Genomic DNA, 22,379 nt, shown 5'->3' with positions numbered 1-22,379 from the left:
AGAAAAACACCGACCAAGGCGACCGACCGTGTGAAGGAAGGAAGGGTGTACATGGGCTTCGGTTCCCGAAGGAGAAGAGCCCATCGTGGCGTGCAGTAATAGGCGTGGCAGCAAGGGTGACGTGACGGGTGACAGCTCCCAGCCCAGGTGGGAAGTGAAGGAAGTAAAGAGAAAACTGGAGGTGGCCAGAGCCGTTCCCAGAGCCACCTTCCGTGACACACTTCTCCAACAAGCCACACCCCCTAACCCTCCGCAGCAGTGCCACCAGCGGGGAGTCAAGGGTTCAAATGCGTGAGCCTGTGGGGGGCATTCTCGTCCAAGCCACCACACCCTGCATACAAGGACTTGGAGAATATCGATGGAGAAGCATTTTTGTGACTGGTGGAAATGTAATTCTATTACGAGCATCTACCTCTGTAGCCAGCTGTAACATACACTCCGTAGTGAGTGTTATGAAGTTCTTAAAAAGAGAGTTATTTTTAACATTGCAAACGCCCGTGGATACTGTGTATATGTTCCTGCCACACGATGCTGCGTATGGCTCGTGCCATATGCTCCCAAATAAATGAATGCTATTGATTTTGTACTTCACGAGGTACTACGTAAGTGATTCAATTTCTGTAGGAGTGCAGATACTGCAGGCGGCTTTAAACTATAAGGCGATGACTGCGATTGCACGTGTGTGTCTCGAGAGTTGGGGGAAAATGATAATGGCTGACCAAATCTAACAAGCAGCGTTCCCTTCAACCCAAGTCTACTTAGGTTGGTACAAATTCTGTTTCAGGGATCTAGTCCAGTCTAGCTTAGTCTCACTGTGGTATCTGCCACTCATCAGAGCTTTGCATTGTCCACAAGGAGGTTAGCCCCTAACGTGGGCAGCCACCTGCCTCGTGCTTTGCAGATGGGGGCTTGGGTCTCGGCCAGCCTCCTCCTCTTGCTGCCAGACCCCCAGTTACCAGCTGTCCAGAGCATAAGTCAGGGAAGAGGATGGAAAGATGTCCCCTCTGCAAAGTCTGACATTCTCCTTGGCGGGGACATTCTTCTCAGGCAGCTGAGCCACACAGCAGGAGGATTGGCTGACTTCCACCACACCCTTCCTGTGGTCCTTCCTTGGAAAGGGGCCGGGGACCCTTAGATATCAAGTACTTGTTGGGTTAAAGGTGACAGACCTGTAATTATTGTATGACACAGAGAATGGCAGAGTTGGTGCAGATGGCTCCTTGGCAAGGGTGAAAAATGTTTCTGAATATTCAACTTACAGGTTTGTATAAGCCAGTTAGGTGCCAGGCACATCGTGTGTAACTAAACAAACACAGAAATTTCTGCCCTCACGGGACATGATGTCACATTCACCCCATTCACCAGGGTCACAGCTTCGGAAAAAATTCCACTCAGGAGTCTGAAGGTTGACACTGGAAGCCATGCATGGCTTATCATCCAGTAACTCTGCCACTCCTAGAATGAATTTCCTTGATTGTCTTGACTCTTTCATGATTTTCAGGTTGATCAATATTGTTTTGTGAAAGCTGTTTTGTTTGAACTTGTTTTGAAATGGGGCGTCTTTCTGTTTTTGCCCAAGCCATCCTCTCACCCAGCCTCCTGAGTAGCTGGGGTACAGGCTAGATGCTACATTAGGCACCCATCTTCCTTTACGTCCTGTGCGTGTGTAAGCACACTTGTGTGAGTGTGCAGAGGTACATATCAAGTGTCTTCCTCGGTTACTCTCCACCTTGTTTTTTGAGACAGTCTCTCGCTGAACCTAGAACTCATAGATTAGCTAGACTAGACAGCTAGTAACTTCCCAGAATCCTCCTTTCTCCACAAGTGTCACACATACCGTGGCACCCGGTTCTTATGTGGGCACCTAGGATCTGAACTCAGAGCCTCGTGCTCACAAAGCAAACCGTTTCCTCCCTGAGTCACATCCCTCGTTCCTGTACTGTCCATTAGCTGTGTTCCCTCCCCATCCCTACCTCTAGCACCGGGTAGCCTCACTCCATTCTCTTCTTCTGCTTTTATCCACTGCAGTTCTTAGTAGAACTAGAATCCTGACAAACAGGTCACTCTGTGAATGGGCTTGTTTCATGCATCATTAAGTCCCCTAATTCACTGTGGGGTGTGTGTGTGTGTGTGTGTGTGTGTGTGTGTGTGTGTGTGTGTTAGAAACCAGCCTGCAGCAGTGTCAGTCTGTCTGTCTGTCTGTCTGTCTGTCTGTCTGTCTGTCTCTCTGTGTGTGTTAGAAACCAGCCTGCAGCAGTGTCTGTCTGTCTGTCTCTCTCTCTCTCTCGTGTGTGTGTTAGAAACAGCAGTCTCTCTCTCTCTCTTTCTCTCTCTCTCTCTCTCTCTCTCTCTCTCTCTCGTGTGTGTGTGTGTATGTGTGTGTGTGTGTGTTGGAAACCAGTCTGTAGTATTCTGAGAACTGAGGAGTTGGTGGATGTGAGGAACAGTGTTTTCTTGAACCCTAATTATTTTGTCTTCACTCAGAGTCCTTCCAGCTGACTCCTTTCAAAGTATGAACTCCTGAAGAAAATCAAAGTGTTCCCCTAAGTGGATGGGAAGTTAAAATATCAGATTAGAAAAATTGGTAGAAGGCGCGGTGACACAGGGTGCGGGGTGGCATTCCCGCGGGACTTTCAGGCAGTGTGTCGTCTGTGTGCATGCTCACAGAAAGGGAGATGGATGTGAAGAAAGTCAAGAGTATGAGAGTCTAGCAGTTTCTGGTGCCGCTGGACTCTAAGATGTGCGTCTCTGGGCTTCAGCTTCTGACTCAGTGCTGGCTTTGAAGTAACCAGTGATGAAACGTTCCGGGGTTGCTTTAACTAAATGGAAAATTTTGTATTAAGTCTGGAAAAGTTTGGATGTTGACTCAAGACACTTACTGTTTGACAGTGTGGATATTTTTAAGCAGAGCCTGGGCACTCCAGTGTGCAAATCGCCATTCACTTCACTGCATTAGAAACAGAACTGAATTTGAGAATGGGGACTGAGCGAGCGGGCTTATGCTGGGGAGGAGGAGAAGCCGCAACGGCTAAAACTGGAAAACAGGAGGCAGAATCTTTACTGTCAGATAAATCACAATGGATATGAGATTAAAATAAAAACTGGAAAAGTCCAAATACCCATCAAACAGACTAACTCATGAATAAACGAAATGCAGCGATGTACTGTTGTTTCGACAGGATCCCCTCTGCAGCAGGGCTGGCCTAGAACTCACCACAGAGCCTAAGCCTGCCTCCAACTCCTGGCAATCCTCCTGCCTCAGCCCCCAAGTGCTAAGATTACAGGCTGGAGTAGCCACACCCAGCTTTTACAGAATTATTCATGATGCACAAGTGGATTGAAGTTAAGCGTTGTTACATTATATAGGACAATAAATGAATATACTCTAGCGCAGTGGTTCTCAGCCTGCCTAATGCAGCAGCCCTTTAATGCAGTTCCTCATGGTGTGGTGAGCCCCACCGTAAAATTATTTCGTTCATATTTCATAGCTGTAACTTTGTTGCTGTTATGAATCATAATAAAGGTACCTGACATGCGAAATATCTGGTATGTGACCCGTGTGAAGGTGTCGTTTGGCCCCCAGAGGGGTCACAACTCACAGGTTGAGAATCAAGGCATGATGTCAAACAAGTAAGAAAAACAAGCATAGAAGAAAAGGAACAACCATGTCTTTGTGTGTTCGTGACTCTGAAAGCTCGGTTACCTTTTCCCTTTGTGTTCCTGTTGTTGCTGTTGTTTGTAGCTCTCGCGGTCCTCTAACTCGCTGTGTAGTCAAGGGTGACCTTTAACTTCTGACCCTCCTGCCTGTACCTGTCAAGTGCTGGACGGACACCCAATGTTTATCACAGAACCATGGCTTCAGGCAAGCAAGGCAAGGACTCTCCTTATCCAGCCACAAACCAGGCCTCCTCTTCATTTTGTTTTTCTGGGATTGCATCACCAGCACCCAGCTTACATTTAAAAAAAATTTTTTTATATTTATTTTTTACTTTATGTCTGTAATGCTATGCCTGCATGTGTGTTTATGTGTCACATGCTTGTGGTGGCCACAAGGCTAGAGGAGGGTGTCAGATTCTCTAGAAGGAATTACAGTTATGATCCACTGTGGGAGTGTTGGGTTCTCTGTAGGAGCAGCACCTTCACATTATCTTCCAAGTTTTCCATTCCATGTGTATATTCCTATGAAGAAGGTGAAAGGGTTTTTCTCTTCTTGTTAACCTCTTTTTAAACTCATAAAAATATGTGTGTGTGTGTGTATACATATATATAAATACATAATGTATCATATAAGTGTACTTATTGTATCCATGTAAAAAGATAGCTTGGCTCCTTACCATTTAGTAAGGAAATTCTGTAGAAACAATGAGCTCTGCTGAGCTCTAAGAAAATAATTGTCTTTGAACCAAAGCTCTTCCACTGGTCATTCATTAACTAATCCTGGAGTACTGTGCATCCTGCTCTGTGTCACACAAGTCTGGATCACCCTCAATACCAAACAGGAAATGGGTTCGCCCATCACGCAGTGTCAAGTTTCAATTTCATAATGTTTAACTTGAAATGAAGAAGAGTTGTGCCTTTTTTTTTTTTTTTGATAAATTTAATAGAATAAGCCGAACAGAAGCCTAATACATCCCAACTGTGAAAACTAAAAGCAGGTATATTTTTTTCTTAGCACATTTTCCCAGTAGGATTTTGTGGCTTTGGACTGATTTATATATTGGTATTACAGACTAAAAGCTTTTTTCCATACATCTTAAATTGAGAAACAAGCTTGGGTTTCTTCTGTCTTTGGACATTAGGAGAATAAAAGTTCCATCTCTGTGGAAGGGTGTGTCCGTCTTATCCTAGAGTCAGAAAAAGAATATGTGAGCTAATGTGTTTTATTTGGGGGAAATGAACTTTAACCCTAACCCGTTCCCATCCAGGTTTGCTGAGACTGAACCACAATCCTCATGGTGGCTCACATGCTCCGTTATAACCGGGAAGCCACGGTCTGGCCCCTGAGCCCCCACCACAGCAGCATGGTTCTGGGCAGAGTCGACATCACTCAGGTGCTGGCTTGAAATTGCCGCGGGCCCTGCCTGACCTGAAGCAGAATCAGATGTCATGAGGAACCCAGGTAATTCGTGGGCAGTTCACGTTTAGCGGTTTAAGTGACTTTCTCTTGCCTTTTTGGTGTGCTAACCTAATGCAGAATAAAGAAGTGATGAGGAGAGCCAATGAGCGAGACCCTGGGATCTGATGAGGATGGCTGGTGCTGTGCAGTCTCTAAACCAGGCTTTAGAACTTGATGAATGGTCAAGACTCTACACTGGGGAGAGTTGCACTATCTTGATCTCTCTCTCTCACACACACACACACAAACACACACTCTCACACCACACACACACCACACACCACTCACACTCACATACTCACACATACTCACACACACTCACACACTCACACCACACACACACAGTCACACTCACATACACTCTCACATTCACACACTCACACATACTCACACTCACACACACAGTCACAGTCACACTCACACACTCTCACACACATACTCACACACACACTCACACTCACATACTCTCACATTCACACAGTCACAGTCACACTCACACACACTCACACATACACACACTCACACACTCACACACTCTCACACCACACACCACACACATACCACACTCACACACATACACACTCACACTCACATACTCTCACATTCACACACACACACACACTCACACACACACACATTCTCACACACACGCACACACAGGGTGGGGTGGGGGAAACAGAGAGAGAGAATGTATGCATGAGACTGTGTGTGCATAATGGAGGCCAGGGGTCAGTGTCGGTGTTTCTTGATAATCCCCACTTCATACTTTTGAGATAGGACTCTCCCTGAACCTGGGGCTCATTGATTTGTCTGAGCTCCAAGGGTTGCAGGTTAAATCAAGCTCACTAAAAGCACTGGTTTCTCTGTGGGCTACAGATGGACTCACCTCTTAGACTCCCATTGCCTAGTGTCCAGGGAGCCAACTCTCCATAATGATGGACAGTGGCTATGGCAGCCTGGGAATCAAAGGGGCGCAGGCTGGTAATTTCCACTACACTCGCTCTCAGACCACGGCTCGTTATGACCTTCCTACCGCCACATTTTCTTACCTGGAAGATGGAGCTTATAATCATGTGGACTTATATAACTACGTAAATTGCTTGCTGTCCTGCCTCGCACATGGTGAGTAATGCAATGGCTTTGTTATTGCCGACCTGTGCTCCAGGGCTGGGTCTGGTTTGGTTTTTTACTTTAATCTTGTATCTCAGTTCCCGCAGACCCATACGGGCCTCCTCTGTTGTCACTTAGAGTCAGTAGATAGCCCAGTTTCTGAGCTCTGGGCACAGGAGCACCTTGTGTTGAGGACATGGGCTCAGGAGATGGACTTCCTGGGTTCAAGGCCAAAACTTCCACCAAAAGCTAGGTGGCACTGGGCAAATCCTCAATCTTTCTGTGCCTGTGTCCTCATCTGAAAAATGAGTTATGTCTATTTCTTATAGCTGGTGTAATGCTTAAGTAAAATACTATATTAACAATGCTAAACATTAGGGTTATAGCATTTGCTGAGATAATCCATATCGTGTGTGTGTAAGAATACACACACTGGGCTGACTCACTAAGAAGAAGCACCATCCTAGCAAAGGACCAAAGTCTGGATCCCAGGACCTACATCATAACGCCTTTGACTCAAGCTCCAAAAGATCTAATCCCGTGTCTGACCTCTGACCTCTGTGAGCACTGAGCAAACACACACACACACACACACACACACACACAAAATTATTTTTTTTTTAAAAAAAAGAGACAAGAGCAGAGCAGAGAAAGGACGGGAGGGGAGGGGAGGGGACCCATGCTTGGCTTCCGCGTGCTGCTGTTTGCCCACACAGGGTCACCTTACAGCTCTAGATTGGTGTCCAGCTATGTGTCCCCGTGCTGTGTGTCCCCGCACTATGTCAAGACCCCTGTCTCCTTCCATAATCTGCTACAGATGTTGTGACAGACAGACGTTAGGGCAGTAAGAAACGAGGGATGCGTCTTCTGAAGAGTACACCATACAGGTGACCCATTTACCTAGGGCCAGTCCCTCCTTAACTCCCTCCTTCGGTTCCATCATGTTCAGAAGGAAGGATACACATGATTCTTCCCTTACAGCCTGGCTGTGCACAGGACACTCCTGTACGTAAGAAGCACAGGAAACAGGCAGCCTATAGTGTAGTTATGTACTTCCTGCTCTGGTCGCTTTCTTAGCTGGACTGCTTGAGTCCCAGGATGACAGTGGTCAACTATGTGACTGGACAGAGGAAGCTGGCTTTTGGCCACTTGTTTACAAGCTGAGCGGTCGGCCCAGGGCGCCTGTGGGAGTCAAGGGTACGGGGGTCTTACGTCTCAGCCCTCCATGCCTCGAGTAGTACTTGGCTTGTGGGAGCGAGCTGTTTCTGCTCTGCGGTCCTGGCATCATGCCTCCCACGGGGAGATTCCTTTTAATGCTCCAAATTCCATCCAGGGCCACTGTGAACATTGGAAAGCAAGAAAATGATAATGAGCAGTGTATTCTCTTCCCAGCACAGAGTGCTTCAGAAGTATTTTCCTTGGTCATTATGCTTCCAATTAATTGAGTAGAGGCGGTGGTGGCACATGCCTTTAACCCCAGCCCTTGGGAGGCAGAGGCAGGCGGATCTGTGTGAGTTTGAGTCCAGCCTGCTCTACAGAGACAGTTCCAGGACAGCCAGAGATGTTTGTTACACAAAGAAATCCTGTCTCAAAAAAGAAAGAGAAAATATGTTTTGACCCTGTGGCTGCTGTGACTGAGTGATGACTGGGGGGGGGGGGGGCGGCTAGAAAGGCTGGTTTAGAGCCATATCCCCCATACTTCTCTGTGTAAATATGTTCAGAGATTCGACCGGGGAAGGCTCTTGACCTGCTGCCTGGTACATAGTAAAGCCCTTATACATCGTAGATACACGGATCTGACAGGACTTTGAGGGCAGGGAATCAAAACCAGGACCTTGTGCGTTCCAGGCACATGCACCTTGAGTTGTATCCCCAGCCCCTTTTCTAGGTCTTGTTAAAAAAAAAAAAATTATTCATGTGCATTGGTGTTCTGCCGGCAGGTGTGTCTGTGTGAGGTAGCCGGATCCCCTGGAACTGGAGTTACAGACAGTTGTGAGTCACCATTGGGTGCTGAGAACTGGACCCAGATCCTTTGGAAGAGATGCCAGTGCTCTTAACCCCTGAGCCATCGCTCCAGCCCACCTCTTCTTGTTCTTTGAGACAGGATCTAATATAACCCAAGCTGAACTCAACCCTCTACGTAGCCAAGGATGACTTTGAACCCCTGATTATCCGTGCTTCTACTCAAGTATTTGGATCACAGGCACGGGCCTGACTTTTTAATGTTGACAACTGGTTCTGATAAAATATAGTTGGAGAGAAAATAGAGTATTTGGGGGGTGAACTTGGCATATGGTCAGTGGTTTGATTCTTGATCCAAACTAAGCCTTATTAGATGTAGGTTATGTCTGCCTGAAGAGGGAGGGGATTTTGGGATGGCCCTGACATTTGGTGGATACCGGTGCAGGGGAGGAGTAAGTTGGCCAGGTGGGGTGGGGTCAGTGGGCAGAGTTTTGTTCTGGACTTGCTGATCCTGAGGGCTTTAAGGACACCCAGGAGAGAGTCCGCCTAGAGGCACAAAGGTCAGGGGTAACCCAGTGAGGCCACAGTGGAGGGATGACGTGAGAGCTAGTGGACCAGGTTAGACTATGAAGGATGTCGTCCTGGCAAACCCGCATGTTGGGCAAGGTTGGGGGGCAAGAGTTCTTAAGGAACAACAGCAACAGAAGGTGTTCCAGGGAGAAAGCCAGGACTGCTTAGTGTCCTGCGGTCTGCGAAGACCCTTGAACTCTGAGCCAGCGAGGAGGAGTGGCCCAGACCCCACAGGGCTTGGCTGTGTGTCACCAGAGACACCGTCCTGGGGAGAAGGTTGATGGGTTTGGGATCAAACTTGAATTTGGAGTTATGTCACTTGCTGCGTAACTCTCGACAACCTAAAAATCTCCCAGGGTTCCACTGAGCAGGAGAATGTGCCTTACTCAGTGTTTGCTTGGCTCAGGTTTTTAGGATGGATGTTCTGTCATCCGGGTTGGCCTTGAACTTGTGATGTAGCCAAAGACAACTTTCACCTCCTGATTGTGGCAGTTTAACTTTAAACAATGAAAAGACACTAGTGGTTTGCGTGGGGCGGCGACATGATTAGTCTTGGACGCCATCTGTGTGGAGAGCAGACTGAGCAGACCATCCTGGAAGCAGCTATGAACCCTGTTGCTGAGCTTGAGAAGGGGAGGAGGGTGGTGAAGAGCTCAGGAAGCCAGCAGGCTCAGCCAGCCTTGTGGGATGGAGCTTGAGCCCTAATCGGGTCAGGGGACAGTGTGCCACTTCTTGGGTGGGAAAGGCCCCAGAGAGAGGGTTAGAAAAATGTCAGGTACAGAATAGCAGCGCTCTTCAGGATGTGAACTCAGGGAGGTTGACCAGCCATCCATCTGGAAGGTAGCTATGCTTACCACTGTCCACCAGTACAACCAGACACCCATTTGGGAGTCAAGCAGGCTCTGGGGTGTGTTCAGGGAAATATAGAAATTATAGGCAATACATTTTGGAGTGGTTATAATTATAGGGCCATATGTAGTAGATTGAGAAGAGCCCTGGAATGCTAGGCAAAAAGGCGCACACACCTGTAATCCCAGCACTCAGGAGGCAGAGGCAGGACAATCAGGGAGTTTGAGGCCAGCCTGGGCTTCACAGAGAGTTCCAGGACAGCCAGAGCTACACACAAAGACCCTGTCTCAAAAAGGCGGGGAGGGGCTGAGTTACCCATATTTTGGAGACCAAGCAGAGGCAGAGACGTTAGGGAGAAAAGGTGACCAAAGAGACAGAAACAGAGCCGGGGGATGGGGCTTGGTGGCCTGAAGGCCACCTTGAAGCTTTAGAGGGAAAAAAGGTGTAGATAATGGTGCCAGATGCCACTGAGAGGCTGAATATGCTGGAGGAGTCACAGGCTTTTCAAAGGTTATTTGCTTCAAAGGTTTTTTGCAATCTGGAAATGTTTTCAATTCATGGGAACAAAGTGTACTTACAAGGAAGAAGACACAGAGGCAACCTGCCACGTGCACTCACTCTTAGCAAGGAAAAATAGTACTGCTGCATTCTTGAAAGCTGGATGCAGACTCTGGGCTGTATGTGATGACACGTGTCTTTGGGAAGGAGAAGCTACAGCTGCCATCAGCTATTCAAAGAACAATGTGTCCCCACACACCCTGCTAGAAGATCCAGTGGCCAGTTAAGGACTGCCCACTCTGCTGCCAGACAGGAGCTTGTCACCCTCTGGGTACTAGATCCCTATTCTGGAGGAACAGCTTAAAACACTCGGAGAGTTTTCTAGGTACCCTCTGGTGGATTCTATAAAAATGCAACCCGGGGTAGCTGCATGCTGAGTGAATATTTGGAAATCTTAGAAAAACGAACATTTATTTTCTATTCTCTTAGGCTATGTAACAGTCCAACACACTCAGTAGGAATGATGCAACACTTGTTTCCTCTCCAAATAATTGCAAATATGCTATTTAGCTTCTATATGGCCCTTAAAAACAACAAAGCCGAATCCAAACTATTCTAATCATTTGGGAAAAAGTTGCTTAATCACCAAGAACACAGAACACATAGGCTGGATAGATTATTCCATATCTACACAAAGCATGTATAGTAAACATATAGCTTTTCTTGAAGATGCTTTGTGTCATTGGCAATACAATAAGCCCTAAAAGTAAATACCATGGCTTCTTAGAAACAGACAATATGCCTTGAGGTTGTCAGTGTCTCTTATTAGAAACTTCTAAGGGGTCTTCTAGTCCCAGGTGCTTCAGGAGCTGCCTCTCAGTTACCATTCTGACATGGCCAAGTCCAAGAACCACACCACAAACAACCAATCCCCAAATGGCAAAAAAAAAAAAAAAAAAAAAAAAAAAAATGGCCTCAAGAATCCCTGGTCACAAAGATACAAAACTCTTAAGGAGGTTGGCTGATGGGAGATGTCATTCTGTATATGTTTCTCATACTGGTTAATGAATAAAGCACTGTTGGCCAATAGGAAAGGAAGATAGGCGGGACTAGGAGACAAGGAGGAAAGAGGAAGTAGTAAGGAGGAGTCAAGATGGAGAGCCTGGAGAGAACAGGACTGCCAGCCGCCTCTCCCCAGTAAGATGAGACCACGTGGAAATACATAGAAATGGGTTAATAATTAAGACAGAGCTAGCCGATAAGAAACTAGCACCTGGCCAATAGCATTGTATCAAATACAGAGTCTCTGTGTGTTATTTGGGGCTGGCGCAGTGGCGGGACAAGACCAAGTGGCGGGCAGAAAAACCAAACTCCCTACAGTTGACCCCAAAGGAGCATGTGCTTTGCCAAGAAACACAAGAAAGGCATGAAGGGGAGTCTTCGTGCACACGAGGGGAGCCCATCCAGGCAGACCAGCCTGCCCAGAGTCTGCCAGTGTCCCGGTCCAGCCTCTGCCCAAGGAGGGAGCCCACCTTATGGTGCCCTGCTTGGAGCCTCCTGAGGACCAGGGACTCTGCACAGGGTAACCCATCCCAGCGGACCAGCCCATCTGGAGCCTGCTAGTGCCCTACTCCCACCTCCACCCAGTGGAAGAGGAGAGCCATCAGAGTATTGGACCTGCTTGCACCCACCGGAAGAGAACCTTGGTCCAATACCCACCTGGAGAGGGAGAGACCCCACCCGTATGTATTGGAAGAAGGGATGGGTAGACAACAGTATAAGAACACAGTCAACAAGAGAAAGAGGAATATGATGCCACCAGAGTCTAGGGACTCCACACCAGCAAGACCTGAACATCCCAATACAGATGAAGCAGAAGAGAATGACCCTAAAACAACTTCATGAAGATGATAGAGGCCCTAAAAGAGGAAATGAAAAAGTCCTTTAAAGAAATGGAAGAAAAAACAAACAACAACAACAAGAAAAAAAAATGCAAGAAATCAACCAGTGTCTTAAAGAAAGCAAGGAAAGCTAAGAAAAAACAATCAAACAGATGAAGGAAACAATTCAAACAGTCCATTACATGAAAACTGAAACAGAGACAATAAAGAAAACACAAAATGAGGGGATGCTGGAAATAGAAAAGCTGGGTAAACAACAAGGAACTGCAGATGCAAGCATAACCAACAGAATACAAGAGATGGAAGAGAGAATCTCCAGCATTGAAGATACAGTAGGAAAATAGATTCATTGATTAAAGAAAATATTAAGTCCAACAAATCCCTAACACAAAACATTCAGGAAATATGAGACACCATAAAAAAAAAAACCAAACCTATGAATAACAACAGGTATAGAAGACGGTGAAGAAACCCAACTCAAAGGTGCAGAAAATATATTCAACAAATAGAAGCAGAAGGTTCATTGCCAAACTCCTTTTATGAGACTACAATTACCTTGGTACCCAAGCCACACACAGATACAACTAAGAGAACTATAGACCAATATCCCTCATGAACATTGATGCAAAAATACTTATTAAAATACTGGCAAATCGATTCCAAGAACACATCAGAGAAATCATCCACTATGACCAAGTAGGCTTCATCCCAGGGATGCAGGGATGGTTCAACATATGAAAATCCATCAATGTAATCCACCATATAAACAAACTGAAAAGGAAAAACAGCATGATCATCTCACTAGATGCTGAAAAAGCCTTCGACAAAATCCAACACCCTTTCATGATAAAGGTCTTGGAAAGATCAGGGATAACAGGAGCATATCTAAACATAATAAGAGTACAGTAAACCAACAGCCAACATCAAACTAAATGGAGAGAAACTCAATGTGATTTCTCTAAAAATCAGGAACAAGACAAGGCTGTCCACTCTCTCCATATCTCTTCAATACTGTACTTGAGGACAAGCAATAAGACAACAAACGGAGATCAAGGGGATACAAATTGGAAAGGAAGAAGTCAAACTGTCACTATTTGCAGATGATATGATAGTTTACATAAGTGACCCAAAAAACTCTGCCAGGGAACTTCTACAGCTGATAAACACCTTCAGCAAAGTGGCAGGATACAAGATTAAAACAGAAATCAGTAGCCTCCTATATACAGATGATAAAAGGGCCGAGAAAGAAATCAGAGAAACATCACCCTTTACAATAGCCAAAACAACATAAAATATCTTGAGGTAATGCTAACCAAACAAGTGAAAGACCTATATAATAAGAACTTTGAGTCTTTAAAGAAAGAAATTCAAGAAGATACCAGAAAATGGAAAGATCTCCCATGCCCTTGGATAGGTAGGATCAAAATAGTAAAAATGATAATCTTGCCAAAAGCAATCTACAGATTCAATGCAATCCCTATCAAAATCCCAGCACAATTCTTCATAGACCTTGGAAGAACAATACTCAACTTTATATGGAAAAACAAAAGACCTAGGATAGCCAAAACAACCCTGTACAATAAAGGAACTTCAGGAGGCATCCCTGACTTCAAGCTCTATTCTAGAGCTATATAGTCTTGAAAACAGCTTGGTATTGGTGCAAAAATAGGTAGACCAATGGAATCAATTGAAAATCCTGATATTAATCCACACACATATGAACACCTGATTTTTGACAAAGAAACTAAAATTACACAATGGAAAGAAGAAAGGATCTTCAATAATTGGATGATGGTGTGTAGAAGACTGCAGATAGATCCATATCTGTCACCCTGCACAAAACTTTAGTCTAAATGGATCAAAGACCTCAACATAAATCTAGCCACACTGAACCTCTTAAAAGAGAAAGTGGGAAATACCCTTGAACAAATTGGTACAGGAGACCACTTCCTGAACATAACACCAGTAGCACAGACACTTAGAGCAACAATTAATAAATGGGACCTCCTGAAATTGAAAAGCTTCAGTAAAGCAAAGGACACAGTCAACAAGACCAAACAGCAGCCCACAGACTGGGAAAAGATTTTCACCAACCCCACATCTGACAGAGGGCTGATTTCCAAAATATACAAAGAACTCAAGAAACTAGTCACCAAAATACCAAATAATCCAATTAAAAAGGGTACATAACTAAATAGAGAATTCCCTATAGAGGAATCTAAAATGGCTGAAATACACTTAAGAAAGTGCTCAACATCCTTAGCCATCAGGGAAATGCAAATCAAAACAACTCTGAGATACCATCTTACTCCTGTCAGAATGGCTAAAATTAGAAACACCAAAGACAGTTTATGCTGGAGAGGATGTGGAGAAAGGGGAACACTCCTCCACTGCTGGTGGGAGTGCAAACTCATACAACCATTTAGGAGATCAGTATGGTGGTTCCTCCGGAAAATGGGAATCAATCTACCACAGGACTTGGCAATTCCACTCTTAGACATATACCCAAAAGATGCACATTCATACAACAAAGGCATCTATTCAACTATGTTCATAACAGCATTATTTGTAATAGCCAGAACCTGGAAGCAACCTAGATGCCCCTCAGCTGAAGAATGGATAGAGAAAATGTGATACATTTACACAATGGAGTACTACTCAGCGGATAAAAACAATGGAATCTTGAAATTTGAAGGCAAATGGATGGGACTAGAATTCTGAGTGAGGTAACCCAGTCACAAAAAAGACAATCATGGTATGTGCTCACTCATATATGGATTTTAGACATAGAGCAAAGGATTGCCGGCCTACAACCCACACCGCCAGAGAAGCTAGGAAACAAGGTGGACCCTAAGAGAGACACACATGGTCCCTCACAGAAAGGTAAAGGGACAAATTGGGAGCATGAGGGAGGGGAGAGGGAGCAGGAAGATTGATTCAGGGAAAGAATAGAGGAGAGCAAGAAAAGAGATTCCATAATAGAGGGAGCCATTATAGGTTTAAAGAGAAATCTGGCACTAGGGAAATATCCAGAGACCTACAAGGATGATCCCAACTAACAATCTAAGCAGTAGTGGAGAGGCTACCTTAAACGCCCTTCCCCAATAATGAGATTGATGACTACCTTATCTGCCATCCTAGAGCCCTCATCTAGTAGCTGATGGAAGCAGAAGCAGACACCCACAGCTAAACTCTGAGCTGAACTCCTAGGATCCAGTTGCAGAGAGGGAGGAGTGATGAGTAAAGGGGTCAAGACCAGGCTGGAGAAACCCACAGAGACGGCTGACCTGAACAAGGCGGAGCTCATGGACCCCAGACTGATAGCTGGCAAACCAACATAGGACAGACCCTGAATGTGGTGTTAGTTAGGAGGCCTGGGCAGTCTGTGGGGCCTCTGGTAGTGATCAGTATTTATCCCTAGTGTATGAATGGACTTTGGGAGCCCATCCCATAGAGGGATACTCCCTCAGCTGAGACACATGGGGGAGGGCCTGGGCTCTGCCCCAAATGATGGGACAGACTTTGAAGACTCCTCATAGAAGGCCTCACCCTCCCTGGGGAGCAGAGAGAGGATGGGTTGGGGGTTGGTGGGGGGAACAGGGATTGATATGTAAAACAAGCTTGTTTGTAATAAAGTAATTTTTATGTATAATTACACACACAGACACACACGCTAACCTGAGCAAGAACAGAGGTTCCATTTTTTTTTTTTTTTTTAATGTCTAGCCTGCTGGGACAACCTTCAAAGAGACCATAAAAGGAAAAGAAAGGCCTGAACATTGTGTAGTGCTTCTGCGGAGGCCATCAAGGCCCTTGTGAAGCCCAACGTGGTTAAGCTCAAGATGCCAAAGGGCCCCAGCCACAAACTCAGCCGTCAAGCTTTCATTGCTCACCCCAACCTTGGGAAGAGGATTAGAAGCTGCATGGCCAAGGGTCATAGGCTCTGCCAACCAAAGCCCAAGGTTCAAACCAAGGCAGCGGCCTCAGCTCCAGCTCAGGCTCCCAAGGGTGTCCAGGTCCCTGTGAAGGCCTCATAGAAAAGGTTTCTGTTTGCCAGTGTGAAGACAGATGGACTGGTATGACACACGGACACACTATTTCTGGAGGAGTAGAAAAGACAGGAGCAAGGAGTCAGGAGGAGGCCTTTGTTCTCCACCACACTGAGGAGACGTCACAGTCTGAGGCTTGGTGAGAGCTCGTGGAAGGGCCAGCCCATTCGCCTGTGCTAGAGGTGCAAAGCTAGTGGCCGGCTGCTTTGCTTTCCTGGTATCAGCTTGAAGTTTGAACCCCGATGTCAGTCTCTGTGTTACATCCCCTTCCAGAACAGACCACCCTAGAAGACGGCCAGGTTTTTGAACAATGGAGTGTGAGGTTCATGTTTCTTTCACTTACTTTACTTTTTCTTCGTGTATGTGGTATGTGGGGGATGTATGTCTGTGACACGTATGTGGAGGGCACAGGACAGCTTTGCAGATTCGATTCTCTCTGTCCACCTTTATACGGTATGATGATTAACTTTAATTGTCAACTCCTAGAGTCACCCAGAAGGGCTTGTCAAATCAGGTTGACCCATGGGTGTGTTGGTGGGGGATTGACATGGGAAGACCCAGCTACACATTAGACAGCATCGTCCCCTGGGCTTTGGGGGGGGGGGAGGTCATCCTAGACTAAATTACAGAGGGCAAGCTGAACAGTGGGCATGCATGCATTTTCTCTCTCTATGCTTGACTGTGCATGTGTCTAGCTGCTTAATTTCCTGACCTACCATCCTTCCCATGAACTGTGGCCCAGAACTGAGAGTTACGTATGTAAGCTTTTTCCGCTGAAGTTGCTTTTGTCAGGGTATTGTATATTGGGACCATGAAGCAAATTTAGGGATTGTGGGTTCCAAGGACTGAACATCCAAGATCCACACGTTTTCTAGCCATCTTGCTGACCTAGATATGTTCTCTAGCAAATTCAGGACCCCGTGAATATCATAATGAAAACGCGATTACATGAAAGGCAGGAAATACTCTCCTAATGGTTAGGTGCTAAAAAGGAACCATGGACATGAGGGCCCAGTCATCTCAGAATGATGGCTGTGAGGGAGTGTGGGCATCACATGAACTATCATGAGAGCGATCAGTGACCAGCTGTGTCACTCATGAACTGTGTATTTGTAAAATGAGATCCATGGGTGATTTGACCTAGTTCAGTGACTCACATTCTGCTGCAACAGTTTTGGAAGGGAGGCTCTCCGGATGAGCAACACCAATCACCTGGGCATTTGGTAGTCTAGGCTTTCAAGACAGGGTTTCTCTGTGGCTTTGGAGGCTGTTCTGGAACTAGCTCTTGTACACCAGGCTGGTCTCAAACCCACAGAGATCTGCCTGCCTATCTCTCCCGAAGTGCTAGGATTAAAGGCATGGGCCACTACCTCCCGCCCAGGAAGCTGATTTTAACAACCTCTGGGTGACCATTACAATGTAACATTCGGGAACCCCTGCCACTGAGCAGATCTATAATGATAATCTGAAGATGTTACTGTGTCCCAAGCCTGTGAAACATTCTGCTTACTATTAAATAGCAAGAAGGTCATCCGCAAGTATGGACAGAAAAACATACATTGAAGATCTAGTTCGTTTTCTTCTACATACAGAGGAATAGGCAAAAAGAATAGCTCTAAGATTTCCCTGTATCACAAGTAAAGCAACCGTGGCGGGCGCCGTCAAATAGGCAGACTCATACTCCTTTGGCAAACACAGGGCTTGCGGCTCAGGTTACCTGCAGGTGGGTTTTTCACATGGCACTCATCCCTCTTGATAGAAAGCTCTTCTTCCAAAACCTCCTTGATTCTCTTATGGGGCTCGCAGTATAAAAACGTCTTCCCTGGAAAGGTATTCACAACTGAGTTATCACCAACCGTGCCCAGCCTTCCCGCCATTGTTCCTATATGAATAGCGTTTCAAAAAATGGCATGCCATCTCTTAGAAATTGCAGACAGCTTGCCCTGCAGACTCTATCTTGGGATGATCTCCTTCATCACAACTTCTGGTTTGGAGAACTTTATACTTCTTTTCTTTTTTTTTTTTTTAAGATTTATTTATTTAAAAAAAATTAAAAAAAAAGATTTATTTATTATGTACAGTGTTCTGTTTACATGCATCCCTGCAGGTCAGAAGAGAGCACCAGATCTCATTACAGATGGTGGTGAGCCATCGTGTAGTTGCAGGGAATTGAACACATCTTAAAATAACATTCTATAACAACCTTTCTTCATTGTTTCATTTGCATACAATTATTATGTAACTGATGGTTTAATATGTGTCTTTTTGCACCAGTCATCAATACATAAAGGCAGCAGTCTTTCTGTTCCACTCAATGGAATATCAGAGCTGAGTTTGGCGTAAGAGACAGCAGCTGGATGGTGGGGTGCACACCTTTAATTCCAGCACTCAGGAGGCAGAGGCAGGTGGATCTTTGAGAGATCAAGGCTAGCCTTGTCTACAGACCGAGTCTAGGACAGCCAGAGCTACACAGAGAAACCCTGTCTGGAGATTAATAACCAAAGAGATGGACAACAGCAGATGCTCAGGGAGAGTGGAGCGCTGCATACCTGCCTATCAACAGCCTGAGCTGCATACCTGCCTATCAACAGCCTGGGCTGCATACCTGCCTATCAACAGCCTGGGCTGCATACCTGCCTATCAACAGCCTGGGCTGCATACCTGCCTATCAACAGCCTGGGCTGTATACCTGTCTATCAACAATCTGGGCTGCATACCTGCCTATCAACAGCCTGGGCTGCATACCTGTCTATCAACAATCTGGGCTGTATACCTGCCTATCAACAGCCTGGGCTGCATACCTGCCTATCAACAGCCTGGGCTGCATACCTGCCTATCAACAGCCTGGGCTGCATACCTGCCTATCAACAGCCTGGGCTGCATACCTGCCTATCAACAGCCTGTGCTGCATACCTGCCTATCAACAGCCTGGGCTGCATACCTGCCTATCAACAGCCTGGGCTGCATACCTGCCTATCAACAGCCTGGGCTGCATACCTGCCTATCAACAGCCTTACAGCCTCCAGGGAACAAGGGCTCCCTGCTGCTGCAAGTCAGGGAGCCTAAGAGAACTCAGCACACCCTTCAGATACTTAAGATTTGAGGTTAATCTTACAGAAATATGGCAGGCATTCCCTCTTGTTCCCAGTTAACCAGCAGAGAGCACGAGTGAGCTGTGAGTGAGCTTGTCCTGAGTGCAGACTGACCCAAAGAGGACACACTATTTGGACAGTGACCCTGGCCCCTTCTCATGGTAAGGACTCAGACACACTCCAGACTCAGAAAAGAAAGGTACAGCCAGACACGCTTGCGCTCTCATTCTCGTGTCCGAAGGGTTGGGAGCATGTGAGTAGAAAGCCGCCGTGTCAAGCTGAGTCGAACTAACTGTTTTAGACTTGCTCTGAAGAATCATGACCTTCACTAGGAAGGAAGCAGTCTACACCGGATCCCAGAGAAGGGCTGCCTGCTCAAAGCGCAGGTCTCCTGGCAGACTGTGGTTGCCAGCCAAGAGGACCAATCCACAGAGGACACTGCCGCAGGAGCTTTGGGGAATGATGAAAAGCTAGTGAGGGAAAGCCCTCGGTTCGGAACGAGGAAGGGAGAGGGGCTGCCGGCAGAGGAAAGAAGAGAAAGACAGAGGTCCGCACACAATGCCTCTGCTCACCTTCTCCAGTGGTTTGGTCAACAAGCGGCCACATGCAGGGCAATGGGGGAGGGGCGGGACTGCCCAGAGCTGCCTAGCTCTGTGTAGACAGGCTTGTTGATTCCAACAGCAGTTGATACCGGTGGTTTGTGAAATGCACCTAAGCGTTTTACTTTGTGTTTCTTTTTCCCACAGTTACCTGTGGCCTGATACAACTGTTTACATTGTGTAGTAAGAAAAGCCTGGTATGGCGGCATATTGATCCCTGGAGCTCCCTGGCCAAGTCATTCTGTCAGTGTAGCAGGAAAACGTCCAGACACACACACACACACACACACACACACACACACACACACACACACACACACACACACACACACACACACACACACACACACACACACACACACACACACACACACACACACACACACACACACACACACACACACACACACACACACACACACACACACACACACCCTCCCACCCCTCCACGACTGCCTGTCTAGGGATTAGCCCAAGCATCTGGAGGCTTCCTCAGCAGAGAGCCCATCAAGGAGGCTGGGCAGCCCTGGAATCTGCTTGCATTTCTCCTTGGCCGTGTGTTTTCACCCATCCCCGATGTTAGTGCCCTCATGGTCCCCTTAAAAATCAGCGCCTTCACGAACCACCTCAGTTGATGGCGATAGCCAGCTCGGGTTCAGGAGTCCGTGGGGAAGGGGAATGGCCTCCTTCTACACCGTCGGCCTGAAGAGATCTGGGTCCTTTCTGCCAGTGTCTTTATCTGACTTTGGAAACAGTGGCTCCACAACCCTTCCCTAGAACTCTTCAGGCTTGTTATCACTCCCCCCCTCCAGTCCCCCGGCCCCATGGCTCCAGGGCCACGGTCTGAGACTGGAGCTGAACTTACATTGTTGGCGGGGCTCCTGGGGGCCGCCGGGCTCAGCGCGAGCCCTGCACCCCAGCCCTGGGGTCCTGGCCTGCTCCCCGTCGCGGCCAGCCTCCGCCGCCGCCCCTGCCGCCACCACCAGTGCCTCCTGCCGCCTCATGCCACTGGGGTCTCCGCGGCCCAGGGCCACCGGGCCTCTCAACTCCGCCACCGGCTGCTCTGGAACGCGAGGCGTCTGAGGTTGCCATAGCGACCGCGGATGCTCCGGGCCTCTAGGGCTCTGCTAACTTCTCCCAGGTCCCGGGTGCTGGCGACGAACCGCATTATTCCCTGGATACAGACTCACGCAGAGGACCCGGCTTCTCAAGGGAGGTGTTTCAGTTGCGTGCCTGGGAAACCGAGAGTCACAGAGGTTTGGGGAAGTGCCCAAAGCTACAAAACTGGGGTGTGACTCAGCAGAGTCTGCTCCAAAGCCCTAAGGATCGGCCACGCCTCACAAGGGACAGGGAAGGTGTGAGTGACTGAAAAGACGGAGGGATGCAACACAGGACCACGATTCCCTGCTATCAGTTCACAAGTTACCAAACAACTGTAGTCCACGAGGAGTTTTGTATCCAGTGTCTGCGTCAGCTCCCAAATCCACCCATTTTACAGGCGACAAAACCACAGAATTGGAAAAGAAAGAAAAGTCCAGAGTTTGAAGCAGCGGCTACCTCCGGTTTCCTTTTTGAAGTCATTAAAACGTTGCGTTACATTTTTAGAGAGTGAAATAACAAATTCAGAAGACGCCCTCTCCCCCAATGTGTTTGTCTTTCCTGCATCTCAGTTGCAAGTACTGATTCTTCCTTTTGGGAGATGGGAGGAGACAGGGTCTCTGCGAGAGCTGGCTGTCCTGGAACTCTCTTTGCAGGCTAAGCTGGCCTTGAACTCACAGAGATCCGTCTGCCTCTGCCTCCCCAGTGCTGGGATTAAGAACATTGCAGCCACCGTGCCCATCTCCCATCTTTAAATTCCAGAACATGTGCAGGTGCTGCACATCTGCCACTGACCAGCCTCCCTGCGCCTAGACATCCTCCTGCATCCACCTGAGTGCTGGGATCAAAGGCAGCTGCTACCACCGCCCAGCCCATTTTTATTCTTTTATGTAAATTCTTTATAGTTTCGTGTTTGCAAGCATTAAACCACACTGGTGGCATAGAACAGTCTAGAAACTGACCTAACTATGTATGAGCACCAGATACAAGCAAACGTGTGGGGTGAGGTGGGTGTGGCTTGAGAGAGAAGAGCCTTTTGAGCAGTGGTGGCAGAAAAATAGAAAGTTCATCTGGAAAAAACCTGAACCTTCACTCCTGGCATTCAGTAAACACAAACAGCAGATTAGATGGGTCACAGTCATAAAGGTGGAACACCAACGCTTCTAGGTGACATCTATTGAACAAGTTCACAACTTTGGAGTTGGGAACAATTTCCTGCGCAAGAATCAAAAGAAAACAATAAATTAGAAGACATAAAAATTAAGATAATCTCTTAATTAAAGTGACTATTAAGAATGTGGGGAGTCAAGTCACAGACCGGGAGAACATTTTCAATACACATTAGCTAACAAATAACCAGGCCTCAGATTATAGAAGATGAGTATGAACAGGACACTGACGGCAGTAAGAGCATGGGGAAGATAAATGGACACGTGACAAAAGCGATCCCCCTGGCTGACAAACACCAGACACTGTCCCACACCATTGCCGTCGGGCCACCAGGCCAAGCAACGGAAGCTGCAAGGAGCTGTTAT

At 46.9% G+C, this 22,379-nt stretch overlaps 1 protein-coding gene across 1 annotated transcript; it reads right to left on the bottom strand.

Moving 5' to 3' along the window:
* Positions 1–4,590: 4,590 nt before the first annotated feature.
* Positions 4,591–20,936, bottom strand: CUNH11orf97 (chromosome unknown C11orf97 homolog). The gene is made up of 4 exons (XM_051198900.1): positions 20,612–20,936; positions 17,773–17,877; positions 7,439–7,564; positions 4,591–4,844 (listed from the first exon to the last, which is right to left on the bottom strand). The coding sequence occupies exons 1-4, from the start codon at positions 20,748–20,750 to the stop codon at positions 4,840–4,842; spliced, it is 375 nt and encodes a 124-aa protein (XP_051054857.1). The 5' UTR covers positions 20,751–20,936; the 3' UTR covers positions 4,591–4,839.
* Positions 20,937–22,379: the final 1,443 nt, after the last annotated feature.

This window comes from Phodopus roborovskii, unplaced genomic scaffold, assembly GCF_943737965.1.
Source record: "Phodopus roborovskii unplaced genomic scaffold, PHOROB, whole genome shotgun sequence".
NCBI lineage: Eukaryota > Metazoa > Chordata > Mammalia > Rodentia > Cricetidae > Phodopus > Phodopus roborovskii.
Note: the sequence above shows the minus strand (reverse complement) of the source record. Positions and strands in the feature narration are given on the sequence as shown.